We start from the raw sequence: 14,319 nt of genomic DNA, 5'->3' as shown, positions 1-14,319 counted from the left end.
TAATTGAAAGATATAAATAGGAAACGAAAGAGTATCGGCAAAATGATCGGTACGCGACCACTCCCGGGTTAAAAAAAGTATTTTTTTTCCTTTTCGATGAGAAATAAGAAACAATACAATAAAAAATCTTATCATTTCCTATTGTAACTCATCTTCTATGTAAATCTTTGGTAATGTTAATGTCGGCGATATTATAACTTTCCAGATTCATAACTCGAAAATTGCTTAATAAAAAATTTTATTATAGTACTTTGAAAAGCCCTTAATACTGGTTATTAGATTCTGGAATAAAAAATAGGGTGTCCTATTAAAAAAAATTGATTTAGCCTTGACCTGACTTTGGCGACGCCACTAAAGATTAAATTGATAAGATCTGTAAATAGATCTTTTTATACTTTACAACTTTTGTTTAAAATATTTCAAAATTTCATTCATCCTTCCGAGTAAATCTGAAATGCCGATGTTTTTTGAACACCCTATATGTAAAATAATAGATGTATCTATTATAACAAAAGATAAACACATTTATACATTTTTTATGTTTTTTTTTTGTTGTTAAAAAATGATCTTATTTTGAACATTTCAACTAACTTTGGTGTCCTCCTGTGCAATTTGGAGACACGGTAGTGTCTCGGCGCTAAGAAAGTGCGAAGCATCATGGCGTGAGACACTGCCATGTCTCTTTCACATGAGCCGACAAGTTGCAGCAGATCTGAAGGTTCTCAGTAACGGCTGAACTGAATGAAGTTTTATACACGCTCGGATAATAACTACTGCTTGAGTTGTATAATGAAAATGCTTTTACTTTCTTTCTACGTGTCCTACGAACGGAGATATTGCGACGCAAATTTCTGAATCTCTCATTTTATCATCATTTTAAGAAACGTCATTATCGTCGACAAGCAGAATGTACAGCTGCAATGTCTACTGCTAAACAGCGCTAGAGTTAATATCTGCAAATTCGAGTTATGACGTTCAAGGCTCGTGGCAGTGTGAGAGGCGCTTGTCAGGCAATACTCACTCCTTGCGCGCCAAGCTATCCATGACGGATACTCGGCGTTTTAGAATTTATTACGAGAGCAAGTCAATAAGTTCTTAGAAAATCTGTCAGAGGGCACTCGTAGTGTCATGTCACATTACTTTTTGACAAGTAGCATCTTTCAGCAGATTACTGTCAAATTGAATGGAATTCATCGCGTGGTTTCATTTCTGTAGACGATTAAAGCGAATAACCTTTGTATTTTTTGCAAAATGGAAAAAAATGAGTTTTGTGCAGTGATCAAACATCTACATATGAAAGGTTTAACGTCGAAAGAAAGCCGAGTTGGATAATATTCATTTGCACCAGTGTTTGCGACTGTATATAATTGGGTGAATGAATTTAAACATGGTCGTACATCCACATGTGATCATCCACCTCGTCCGGGACGTCCAATTGAAGCCAGAAATCATCGATAAAGTCCATATTGTTTTGACTGATCGACGAGTAAAAGTGCGCGAGCTTTGAAGCCACAGGCATATCACATGGCACAGTGATTTCAATTTTGCACAAACAATTGGGTATGAAAAAGCTATTGGGAAGATGGGTGCCACGTTTACTCATTGTGGACCATAAGCGCGACCGTGTGACGATTTCAAAATAATGTTTGGAGATCTTTCAACGTAATCTGGATGAATTTCTGCGTCGATTTATTACTGTGGACGAAACATGGATCCATTACTTCACACTCGAGACGAAGGAACAATCAAAACAATGGATTTCACCGAGTGAACCATCTCCGAAGAAGGCGAAGAAAGTGAAATCGGCCGGAAAGATAATGGCCACAGTTTTTTGGGATACACGTGGTATAATTCATATCGATTACCTTCCATCGAAGCAAACGATCAATGGCGATTACTACGCAGCCTTATTGGACCGTTTCAACATTTTAAAGAAAAAACGTCCCCATTTGGCGAAGAAGAAAGTGCTCTTCCATCAAGACAATGCACGGGTTCACATGTACCGGGCATCGATGGCCAAATTTCACAAATTCCGCTACGAATTGCTTCCCCATCCAGCATATTCGCCAGCCCCCTGCGACTATTTCCTGTTTCCAAACCTGAAGAAATGGAGGCAAGAGATTCACCACTAGAGAGCAGCTCATCGCCGAAACAGAGGCTTATTTTGAAAGGATGAACAAATCATATTATTCGGACGGTTTAAAAAAATTGGAGAATCATTGAATGAAGTATTAGGTATAGTAAAAAGAAATCCATTATTTTTCCAATAGATGACTTTAGTAATCTGTATCTCGCGAACGCCACTTGCTCATAACTTAATATTTAACAAAAAAAGATCAAATGGAAATGAAATTATATATTGGTATTTGTTAACTAAGCTAGGAAATGATAATGAGTAGTATAATATGACGGATTCTAACCCAACGGTAGGCAAGAGGGGCGCGGGGAGGAAGGCGCAGGGGGTACTTATAGGCGCAGAGGAAGGGAGGAGGCAAGTGCGGGAAGGTTCCGGCGTTATCGATGTAAACACCAATACTAATGATACGTACCGCCATGTTGTAACGTCATGTATCATTGGGATTCTGCCGCCGCCATCGCCGCCGTCGCGGCCGCCGCTGCCGCGGACCCACCCCAAAATGCGTCACGGGCAACCACAGCCACCGCACAGTGGTGCCATCCATGCAAAAAATTACTTGTTAATTATACAATATTTGTTAACTTTTTAATATATTGTATATAACTTTTTCAATATATGTGTGTGTGTGTGTGTGTGTGTGTGTGTGTGTGTGCGTGTGCGTGTGTGTGTGTGTGTGTGCGTGTGCGTGTGCGTGTGCGTGTGCGTGTGTTGAAAAAGTTACATATATTGAAAAGTTAACAAATATTGCATTACTAATAAGTAATTATATATATATAATATATATGTATATTGTACGAGAGCGCACCGCGCGGAAAGATTCGAGTGAGAAAACGGCACAAGGTTGATATGATGCACGACAGTAAAGAGAACTCCGTTTCTTTGTAATTTTACAAAAGAATTTTCTTTAATATGCTCAGTTACAAAGTCAAAAATATAATTAATTAAATATTAGATTAACAGAATATTAAATGCGGTCACCTTTTCCAAATGATATTTTGGAATCGCGGTAATGGAAAATCTCGGCGATTTTCTCGGCACTTCTCGAAAGATTCGTTTTATAGCGATTTCATTAAGCGGTTAGCACGGCGATTTTACGAAGCGAGATTATGACTCTAAGAACTCTAAGAACTTTTAGACTCTAAGAACTAAGGACTCTAAGAACTTTTTAGAAATAAGAAGGAGGACGGCGAGATCGAAGCATTTATTGCTTTCGGCCTGAGCTTTTTTTTGGGAAAAATCCAATAAAAATTTGCCACAATCGTAATTATTACGTGGCATTAGGTGTACAAAATTGATTGGCGCTTTGGATTCTTTTTTAACGACGTTCAACGTAACAGCCATGCGCGATAGAAAATCCGTGCATGGGATTGGTGACAGCGCGTGACGTATTCGTCGGAGCGCGGCGTTCGCGTGCGTGAATTGAATTGTTCTAGAACTTTCGATTGTCCGTTGCCGGTAACGACAACTTGTTTGCGTGTAACGAATTGTTTTAAAAAGAACAAAGAACGATGAATCGATGATTTTAACGAGGATTAAAATCATGCTCGAGATGAAATCACGAGCTCAATTTATGCATGCGTTCAATGATAATCACTGTCGGTCGACTGAAAGAATTCTTGCTTTTCTTTCGAATTACCGATATCAAACATTCCCGCCCGCCTCGTTATCTCCGTGACGATATATGTATAGAAGTTACCTCGAGCGCATTGAGATTATAAAAAAAGTAAACGCGTACATAAGACAAGCGATACAATGCAATGAGTCCGTGGAAGAGCTTGAACTGTAAACGAGAGTTATATGACAAATAACATTGAAGCAATGATTTACGAAAGTACACGCGATCAATTCAAGCTCTCCTTTACATTTGATGCATTAGCGTGAGAGATAAACGCGTTAGCCTCTTCTGGCAATAAAACTAATTTGACCAAAGGACGAATTAATTCGGATGAGGCGGTTTTGACTGTGACCACTCGCACTACGCCGTCGTCTCCAGGATGTAGCTGCGTGATCCGCGCCAGAGGCCACTTATTTGGTGGTGAGAGCTCGGAACGAATGATGCATAGCGATCCAAGGCGTGGTGGCAAAGCGTCCTTGGTCCATTTCGATCTGGTAGCCAGAGTGTGTAAGTACTCGCGTGACCATCTCTGCCAGAAGTGATCTCGCATTCGCTGAATAAGTTGCCACCTGGAAAGCAAATTCTCCTGTTCGTCCGACAAGGACGGCTCAGGAATGGCCAGCAGTGGTGCCCCGATGAGCAGGTGACCTGGTGTCAGAGCCGTGAGGTCGTCGGAGTCATCTGAGAGGGCATGGGCCGGGAGTTCAGGCATGCCTCCACTTGTGCGAGCAGGGTGCTCATTTCCTCGAAGGTGAGCCTGGTTTCGCCGATGGTTCGGCGCAGGTGATACTTAGCCGATTTCACGGCCGCCTCCCAGATTCCACCAAAATGAGGTGCCGAAGGGGGATTGAAATGCCAATGGATCCCCTCCGATGTAGCTACGTGTGCGATCTTTCGTCCTTCTGCCGAGGAGGCTCGAAGCATCTCTCGAAGTTGCTGGTCGGCGCCCAAAAAATTGGTGCCGCAATCAGAGTAGATGTCCGTGCACAGTCCTCGGCGAGATGTGAATCGACGGAGAGCAGACAGGAAAGCGTCGTTGGTGTAAGCTGAAACAGCCTCGAGATGAACGGCCTTGGAGCTAAAACAAATAAAGACGGCGATGAACGCTTTGTGAGCGATGTGCCCACGCCCTTTGCTCGTCCTGATGAAGATAGGCCCGGCGTAGTCGATGCCCACGTGAAGAAATGGTCGTGCGGGAGTCACTCTTCCTGGAGGAAGATTTCCCATCTTTGGTTGCGGAGGGGCAGCCCTCCACCGTGTGCATGTAACGCACTGATGCAGCCATCGCTTGACCACCGCTCGGCCTTGTGGAATCCAGAACCGGAGGCGAAGCAATCCCAGGGTCTGGACTCCTCCGTGGAGAGTACGGCGATGGTGGGCTTCCACCAGCAGGCGAGTAAGCCATGACCTTGGAGGCACGATGATCGGATGTCGCTCGTCGAACGACAGCGCTGCGTGCTTGAGGCGCCCTCCAACTCGCAGAACTCCGTGTTCGTCCACGGGCTGAGGGTTCGCAGATGGTTGGATCTGGCAAGATCGCATTTGTTTTCGAGAGCTGCCCTCTCCTCTTGATAATGTCGTGACTGCACTATGCGTATCCACTGGAGGAGCGCCGCGTCGAGTTCGGCTGGGAGAAGCGCAGATCCGTGGAGTTGATCGTCCGCTGATCTCACTGAGCGACTGCGGTGACGCCAACGCAAGCACTAGGACGTCACTTTCAGTAATTGGTGCAGTGCCGAGAACCTGAGGAGTTCTTCCGGCTCGTGGTCGCTTTTGATGACCGCCGCGAGTGTGGTGGCCCGTTGCTCCGGTACGTCCTTGATGGGCTCTAGGTTGACGCTTGGCCATTGCGTCGGATTCCTGCACAACCAGGGTGGGACCCGTCCACCACAAAGAATGGCTGAGGAGCTCGCATGGTGTTAGTCCCCGGGAGGCACAGTCAGCAGGATTGTCCTTGCCTAGGACGTGACGCCTTTGAGCCTCTGGAAGCTGCTACTGGATTCGTGACACTCTGTTGGCCACGTACGTTTTCCAGAGCGAGGCGTGACCTCGAATCCAGTGGAGCGTGACCTTGGAGTCTGACCACAGGATTACTGGCGTTGTCGCTAGGTTTAGCACAGAGCGCGTGTGCGCGAGTACACTTGAAAGCAAGGCGGCGGCGCAGAGTTCGAGTCGCGGGAGAGAAACGAGTTTGATCGGCGCGACCTTGCTTTTAGCTGTCAACAATAGAGTCTTTGTTTGGTTTTTTACGGTGATGCGGAGGTACACCACGGCGGCGTAACCTCTTTCGGACGCGTCTACAAAGCCGTGCAGTTCGAGTTGAGAGCTCGTGTCGCCGGTACCGAGCCAGCGGCCGACTCTGAGCTTCTCAAGCAGTGGAAGTTCTTCCCAGAGCCGCTTCCACTTTCCAGCGATGGTTGACGGCAATGGTGTGTTCCACTCTAGCTGCTGCAGCCAGGCCGACTGTATAAGAATTTTTGTTTGAATGGTCACTGGAGCCAGCCATCCGAGCGGGTCGAAGAGTCGAGCGGTCTCCGACAGCAGACTTTTCTTGGTGAACGCGACGACTGTGCGAGGAGGAACAGAGAAGGCGAATTCGTCCCTGGTTGGATAGCAGTTGGCGGCCCACTTTCGGAGAGAAAATCCGCCCGCCATGCAGAGGTTGCGAAGCTCGACTTGGAGAGCGATACCATCGTCTTTGTTATGCGCTCCGGTTACGACATCATCAACGTAGTAGTTGTGTCGTAACGCATCTGCGCCTCGAGGGAAACGCGATCCGTCGTCATCGACGAGTTGACGCAGAGTGGCGAGAAATAGCGCGCAAGCGAGACCGTAAGTGACGGTTTTTAATGTAAATACGCGTATAGGCTCATCAACGCTGTGTCGCCAAAGAATGCATTGATGTCTATGATCGTCGGGATGCACAAGAATCTGCCGATACATTTTCTCAATGTCGGCCACTAGCGCGTACCGATGCCACCGCCACCGCAGAAGTACGTTCACGAGGGGTGGCAGCAGGTTAGTCCCCACTAGCAGATGAGTATTGAGTGACTCACCTGACCTTGTACGCTGCCATCCGTTGAAGACGACCCTGAGCTTCGTCGTGGTGCTGGATTCTCGGAGAACGCCGTGATTCGGAAGGTAGATCTTCGCTGGAATTCGGAGGTTCTGGCGCTAATTCCATGTGACCTTGGTCCTCGTAGTCCTTCAGGAAGGCTCGGTAGAGATCGCCGAATCGTGCGTCTCTTTCACAGCGTCGCTCCATGGCGACTAAGAGTCGTTGAGCAGATCCTCGCGTCTCAGCCAGCGTCGTCAGCGCAGATGCAAACGGTAGTCGCATTACGTATCGTCCTTCGGCAGTGCGTTGGTGCTGCAGCGCGAAGATGTCTTCGCATTGCTGTTCTTTTGACGTGAGTGCGACGGGAGCAGGCACTTCTCGTTCCTTCTCCCAGAAGCGGTGCACAAGGTCGGCTAGCTCATGATCTACGGTGCACTGAAGCGAGTGGCGCTGTGCTGAGTTGGTTACTTGGTCGCAACCTCCCGATAAGATCCAGCCGAGCAGTATCTTTTGAGCGATAGGCGCTTGGGGGCCTCCCTTGCGGACATCCTGGAAAATGATTGAGCATACTTCCGCTCCAAAAAGTAGCTCAGTAGGGTCGTTTGCTGCGTAGTCTGGATCAGCCAATTGGAGCCCCTTTAGGTGTGGCCACTCCATTCTGATCCTTGCTTGAGGACCTTGGTAAAGCGAAAGACGTGGCAGAATAAAGGCTCCGACGGTGAAGTCGGTCCCTGTTGTTAACGAGGTCACCTTGAGCGTTACCCTTCCCCTGCTGAGCCCGGAGCTTTTGCCGCTGATGCTGATGACTTCGATTGCGGATCGAGAGCGTGGCAGGCGTAGGCGCTGGACCAGAGCCTCGGAAATCAAAGAAATTTCCGAACCTTGGTCGATAAGCACGTGTGTGGTATGCCGATTGCCGTGACGATCAGCGACGGAAACTCGCGCAGTTGCGAGCAAAATAGCCTTGTGGTCGTTGTCGCGGCGCACTGCCGACAGTGAGCTGACCTCTTGAGGTTTCGGTGAAGCGTACGCGTCGTGTAACATTGAGTGGTGACGAGACTTGCACGTAGCACACGTCCTCGTCGACTGGCACTTCGCGAATGTATGAGAGCCGTTTGAGAGAGGCAGTTGAAGCACAGCTTGTGAGTTTCGGCGACGGCCTTGCGGTCGACCGCGGATTTTTTCTTGAATTCTTCACACACCATCACGTTGTGTTTACCCTTGCATAGGACGCATTGTGAAGATTCGGTGTATTTCTTGACGTGATGCGACTTGGCAGATCGCGACGGGTTGTCGGAGACCTTGAGCGATTTTGGTTTGGCGGCTTTGAGAGTACGTGCTCTTTGGTTTATGAAGTTCATTAGCTCTTTAAGAGTGGGCATGTCGCTCGAGGCGCTTGAGAGTGACTCCCACTCCAGGCGAGTTCTTGGATCGAAGAGCTCGACGACAAGATGATTTAGTAGATCGAAGCCATGAGAGTCGATAGGCCTATCAATGCTCTCCTGGCCGTTGACTACCCTGGTCAAGGCGTTGAAGACGCGGTTGAGCTCCTCCTCAGTTTCGTTCTTCATCTTAGCCACGGCGGTAAACTTGGAGAAATTGGAGCGTGATAACTCTCTCTTATTTTCGTACTGCTCGCTCAGCAGCTCCCATGCGCGTGGATAGTTGTCCTCGGTCATTGCTAACGGTTGAATCAGTTCCTTAGCAGGATCCTCCAGACAAGTTTTCAGGTAATGAAATTTCTCGATTGCTGAGAGTGATGAATTGTTTCCGACAATGGATTGGAAGAGGTCTCGGAATGTAGGCCAGTCTTCGAATGCGCCCGAGAAAGCACTAATCTTGAGGCGAGGCAGTGACGGTTTTCCGGAAGACACATTACCTTCTGTTTTGGAAGGTGAACTCGGTTCCTTCGCCATGAGTTTCATCCGGTAATCGTTCAGCAGGCCGCGCTGCACGTACGTATTTTCGGTAGAATCGGCAAATTGAGAAGTGTTGTACTCACTCTGATCGAAGGCGCCCTTGTAATGTACTCGAATAAGCTTGTGTTGCTTTTCGAATTCCGTCCACATCTGGTCGAGAAGCGCCAAGTGGGTTTCGACATTGTGGAGGGTGATGTTGGCCGTCCCCAATTTCTTCAAATTGGTTATTGACCTGGCCATACGACCATGAATGTCACTCAGGGCGCTCAGCAAGGCGTCTATTTCGTCACTCATGATTTCACTTGCGAATTCTTCTTTCTCTGATTTTCTTGATAATACGCGCACTGAACGCGATGCACTCGACACTGCGGATGCCGGCGAAGATCCGGCTCGAAGGACCAGAAAATGTGCGAGAGCGCACCGCGCGGAAAGATTCGAGTGAGAAAACGGCATAAGGTAGATATGATGCACGACAGTAAAGAGAACTCCGTTTCTTTGTAATTTTACAAAAGAATTTTCTTTAATACGCTCAGTTACAAAGTCAAAAATATAATTAATTAAATATTAGATTAACAGAGTATTAAATGCGGTCACCTTTTCCAAATGATATTTTGGAATCGCGGTAATGGAAAATCTCGGCGATTTTCTCGGCACTTCTCGAAAGATTCGTTTTATAGCGATTTCACTAAGCGGTTAGCACGGCGATTTTACGAAGCGAGATTATGACTCTAAGAACTCTAAGAACTTTTAGACTCTAAGAACTAAGGACTCTAAGAACTTTTTAGAAGTAAGAAGGAGGACGGCGAGATCGAAGCATTTATTGCTTTCGGCCTGAGCTTTCTTTTTTGAGAAAAATCCAATAAAAATTTGCCACAATCGTAATTATTACGTGGCATTAAAGGTGTACAAAATTGATTGGCGCTTTGGATTCTTTTCTAACGACGTTCAACGTAACAGCCATGCGCGACAGAAAATCCGTGCGTGGGATTGGTGACAGCGCGTGACGTATTCGTCGGAGCGCGGCGTTCGCGTGCGTGAATTGAATTGTTCTAGAACTTTCGATTGTCCGTTGCCGGTAACGACAACTTGTTTGCGTGTAACGAATTGTTTTAAAAAGAACAAAGAATGACGAATCGATGATTTTAACGAGGATTAAGATCATGCTCGAGATGAAATCACGAGCTCAATTTATGCATGCGTTCAATGACAATCACTGTCGGTCGACTGAAAGAATTCTTGCTTTTCTTTCGAATTACCGATCTCAAACATATATATATATATATCGTGTGTCACCAACATCCGGACAAATCAAACAATTTCTTTAAATAAAATGTTTTTAATGAGAAATTAAATATTACAAAAAAATCCTTTTACATGGCACTTGGAGGTTCCCTGTAGAGTACAATTATTCGATATATCACCTATTAGCTTGAATGACGACTTCTATTCTCGGTCTAAAATATTCGCACGCACGCTATAATGTAGCTCTGTCTATGCCGACGAATGCTGCCTCAATAGCGGTCCTTAATGATGTCACATTGGGATGCCGAGACTTATTTATAACCCTTTCAACTACGTCCCATACGTAGTAGTCCAAGGAATTTAAATTTAGGCTGTTGGGAGACCAGAATGGGACTCGAGGCGAGCAATTCGGCTTGTCCTGGCAGCCTCAGAGAGCATCTGTCGTATCTTTAATGTGTACGATTTGTATGCTGCTCACGACGTCGGCGATGGGCCTTCTGCTGCTCACGACGTCGGCGATCGGCCTCCTTGTCGGCCACGGTGTCGGCGACGAGCTTCCTTGTCGGCTACGACATCGGCAATGTGCACTTCTGCTCGGTTCGAAACCAAGTTCGTTTCGATGTTGCTCGAAGGTTGTATCAAAGGTTGTCCTCCTCGGCAATTCGACGCTTACACCAACAATCGATGCTAATTTTCGCAATGATTACCCTGCCGTCAGCCGAAATCAATGCTTGAGCCCTTTCAACTGCGGGAGTCTTCGCGTTCTTTTAAGTGACTTTTCCTCGTTGGCATACTGGACCATCTTCTTGAACCTTCGTTGGACTGTTCTAAAGCCATATATTTTGCTACGTCATAAATGATTGATCTCGAGTATTCAAAGAACTGAATTATTTCCGTTGCTGAGCGCCCAATGCGAAGGCCTTCGATGATCGCAGCTCTTCGATTATACTCCGTACTTGGTTTCAACATCGCAGCCATTTTAAGAATATGATTGTTTACTAGAAGCATCAGGCTTTCTCGGACGCCAGCAACAACCTCTGGCAGAGGCACAATATAGCGGAAAATTTAAATTAAAAATTATCCGGATTTTGGTGACGCACCCTTACATATATAGGGTGATTCAAAATAACTTCTGTCCTTACAATGTCATATTCTCGAATTAATTCTGAGACGATTTTTTCTCTTTGAAATTTTTGTCCGTTGCTTAGTTTTTGAATTATTAAGAGAAGTTAACAATTCACAGGTCAAATACAAGAAGTAAGGTGGGACGATGCAACTCACCACTAGATGCGAATGCTTATGTGAGACGGTTGCTACGATTAACTTGATGGTTTCACACAATAGCGCACATACATTAATACATTTTTGAAAAAGAAATATCGTCTCAAATTAAGAATGCAAGATTCTCTCTCTCTCTCTCTCTCTCTCTCTCTCTTTCGCTCGCTCACTCATTCACTTATTCGGAATAGAATAGACTAATTTACTGTTGAACATATTAACAATTAGAAAGAATTTCTTAAATATGGATTTCATGTAATGAATTGTGAAAAATTTTTTCTTAATTTTTTTGTTAAAAATTCTGTTAGTATTATCCATATAAAATTTAATTCCTTTTTATATAGAGGAAAAGATGAATTGTAGTGGATCTATTATTTAAAAAAATATTAATAGTATTAATTAAATTGATTTGCTGAAAATGAAGATGACATAATAACTAAACGAGAAGAACATTAAGGAATGTACTCCATAAATTCCTTATTTTCCTCAATAATCAATATCATAGATATAGAGGAAAACGAAAAATTCTCCTTCCTAAATATTCTTCTCTCCAAGAAAGCTGACGATATCTTAAGACCATCGAGTGTACAGAAAACCAACAGACACAAATAGATACCTACATGCCAAGTTGTAACATCCAGCACAGTCTGCAATCAACTCACTTATACTCACTGTATATAGAGCATTCATCATCGCTGACAAAAACATTTATAGACAGAACTCAACCATCTAAAACTAGTCTTACAGAAAAACGAACACGACAAAAAAGACATAACCAAAATAAACAATAAACATGCAAACAAGACAACGGTTTCTGATACACAACCAGACGACAGGATCCTAGCCATTCTCCCATATGTCAAAGAAACAACAGATCGGATTGGCAGGATATTAAACAAACACAATAATATTTTTGACACTTCCACCGGTACTTTCTATATAAAGATTATGCGTTTCGCGAGTTTCCTCCATGTCCAGATCCATTCTTGAAATGCCAATATTTCGAATCTTGCAGTCCACTTCATCAGGGCAAGAAGCAGCCTGATACTGAGCTGTTCCTTCGGGTCACATCATCCCAAAGTTTCTACAACTCAAGGACCACCTAGAAACTCACAAATCCAAAAACATCCTTCCTATAAAACCAATCTCATCCTCATCAAAGACCGCATCCACTTCACTAAGTTACAAATAGCCCAGATTTTCCATAAAACATTTAAACTCCACATGCTCCTATTAATCACGTTGCGGCATGATATCTGACAAATCCTAGATCGTTACATACGAACAATTTATATACGAACAAGCCACGAAGACTCACACACAATTCTCTGAAAGACAGAAATACATAAACCTTGTCACTCATAAAAATCTATAACCCTCTCTACTTAACGTCAAGAATCTATCCAACAAAGACCTGTCTCAAGACACTATATCTGCGCTTGCCAAAGGCAACTTTGCAGTGGCACTTAGAAAGATTCCAAAAGAAGAAATTATCAGCCAAATAGAGTCAACTATCTACCGACTCTCATCAGAACAAGCAGATAATATCCACAGACAGGTAACCAATATCCTTTCTAAAGCCAAATACCCTCCATCAAACATCACTAGACAAGAGCGATTGAACCTCTAAGACCTGACATCATCGTGCTTCCAGCCGACAAAGTAATCAACACAGTAATCACACATGACAGTGAACACATCAGACTATAAGAAAAAGAACCTTCTCTCGGACAAAGAATATAAAAAGCTTCACAAAGATTCAACTAATACAATCGCGCAGAATACCAAGATCTTAGTGTTCTGCGCGGAAAAAAGCAACATTCCCAGTAAAATCAACATTAAAACCTACAAATCCTCTACCACCAAGACTATATGGATTACCAAAAGTACAAACATTCCCCTCAAACCGATTGTCAGCGCCATACATTCCCCGACGTACAACTTATCCCGCTTCCTAGCACAAATACTACAATCTCTCACTGGAAAATCCGAATCACACATAACTAACTCAACGGACTTCATATAAAAGCTCAAAAAAATCCGACGTTCCACAGACCTGCTTGTAAATTTCGATGTAGAATCTTTTTCACACAAGTCCAAATAAAAGACACATTAAACATAATAAAGGCTTCACATGAAGTCCCCTCCGATCTCATCCCGCTAATAGAACATTGCTTAACAACCACTTACTTCTCCTATAACAACCTTCAAGTTGTTGAACAAACTTCAAGAGCGGCAATGGGCTCTTCTATTTCTCCTGTAATCGCCAACATCTTCATGGAGCATTTTGAAAAAGAGGCTCTCAGGAAAAAACGCTCAAAAAACCAGAAGTTTGATTCCGTTATGTAGACGACACATTCGTGATATGGAGACACAGCAGAGCTGAACTCCGTAAATTCCTTATTTTCCTCAACAATCAACATCCAAATATCCACTTCACTATAGACATAGAGGAAAATGAAAAATTCCCTTTCCTAGATGTTCTTGTCTCTAAGAAAGCTGACGGTACCTTAGGCCATCAATAATGTATAAAAAACCACACACAGATAGATACCTACATGCCGAGTCACACCACCACCCAGTACAAAAACAATCTGCAATCAATTCACTTGTACATAGAGCTTTCACTATCTTTCATCTACAGACAGAATTCAATTACTTAAAATTAATCTTAAAAAAACGGACACAACAAAAAAGACATAATCGAAACAATCAATAAACATGCAAACAAGACAACGGTCTCTGGTACACAATCAGACTAAAGAATCCTATCCATTCTCCCATATCAAAGGAACAACAGATCGGATTGGCAGGATATTAAACACAATATCCGATACTATTTTCAAACCACTCAAAAAGATAAGACAAATTTTAAGAAATCCTAAAGATCATAGACCTCCACTCAGCTCCGCAAGAATATACAAAATATCTTGTTCCTGGGGACAAGTATACATTGGAGAAACTGGGAGAATGGTCAACCTACGGATAAAGGAACACCAACGTGATGTCAGGCTAAAACACGCTAAGAACGCAGTCAGAACACAACATCGAAATAAGACATTAAATACTG

General features: G+C 44.2%; 2 protein-coding genes across 3 annotated transcripts in view; one reads left to right on the top strand and one right to left on the bottom strand.

Moving 5' to 3' along the window:
* Positions 1-14,319, top strand: part of LOC147909020 (odorant receptor 4-like) — a 162,845-nt gene that overhangs the window by 130,724 nt on the left and 17,802 nt on the right. The gene's annotated exons all lie outside the window — the stretch shown is intronic.
* On the bottom strand, positions 3,979-4,734 carry LOC147909021 (uncharacterized). Its single transcript, XM_087407795.1, has one exon. The coding sequence runs from the start codon at positions 4,462-4,464 to the stop codon at positions 3,979-3,981; it is 486 nt and encodes a 161-aa protein (XP_087263921.1). The 5' UTR covers positions 4,465-4,734.

The sequence above is a fragment of the Acromyrmex echinatior genome, chromosome 7 (genome assembly GCF_024713525.1).
Source record: "Acromyrmex echinatior isolate Ae372 chromosome 7, ASM2471352v2, whole genome shotgun sequence".
NCBI classification, from domain to species: domain Eukaryota; kingdom Metazoa; phylum Arthropoda; class Insecta; order Hymenoptera; family Formicidae; genus Acromyrmex; species Acromyrmex echinatior.
The sequence above is the reverse complement of the archived record's forward strand: the minus strand, read 5'-3'. Positions and strand labels throughout refer to the sequence as shown.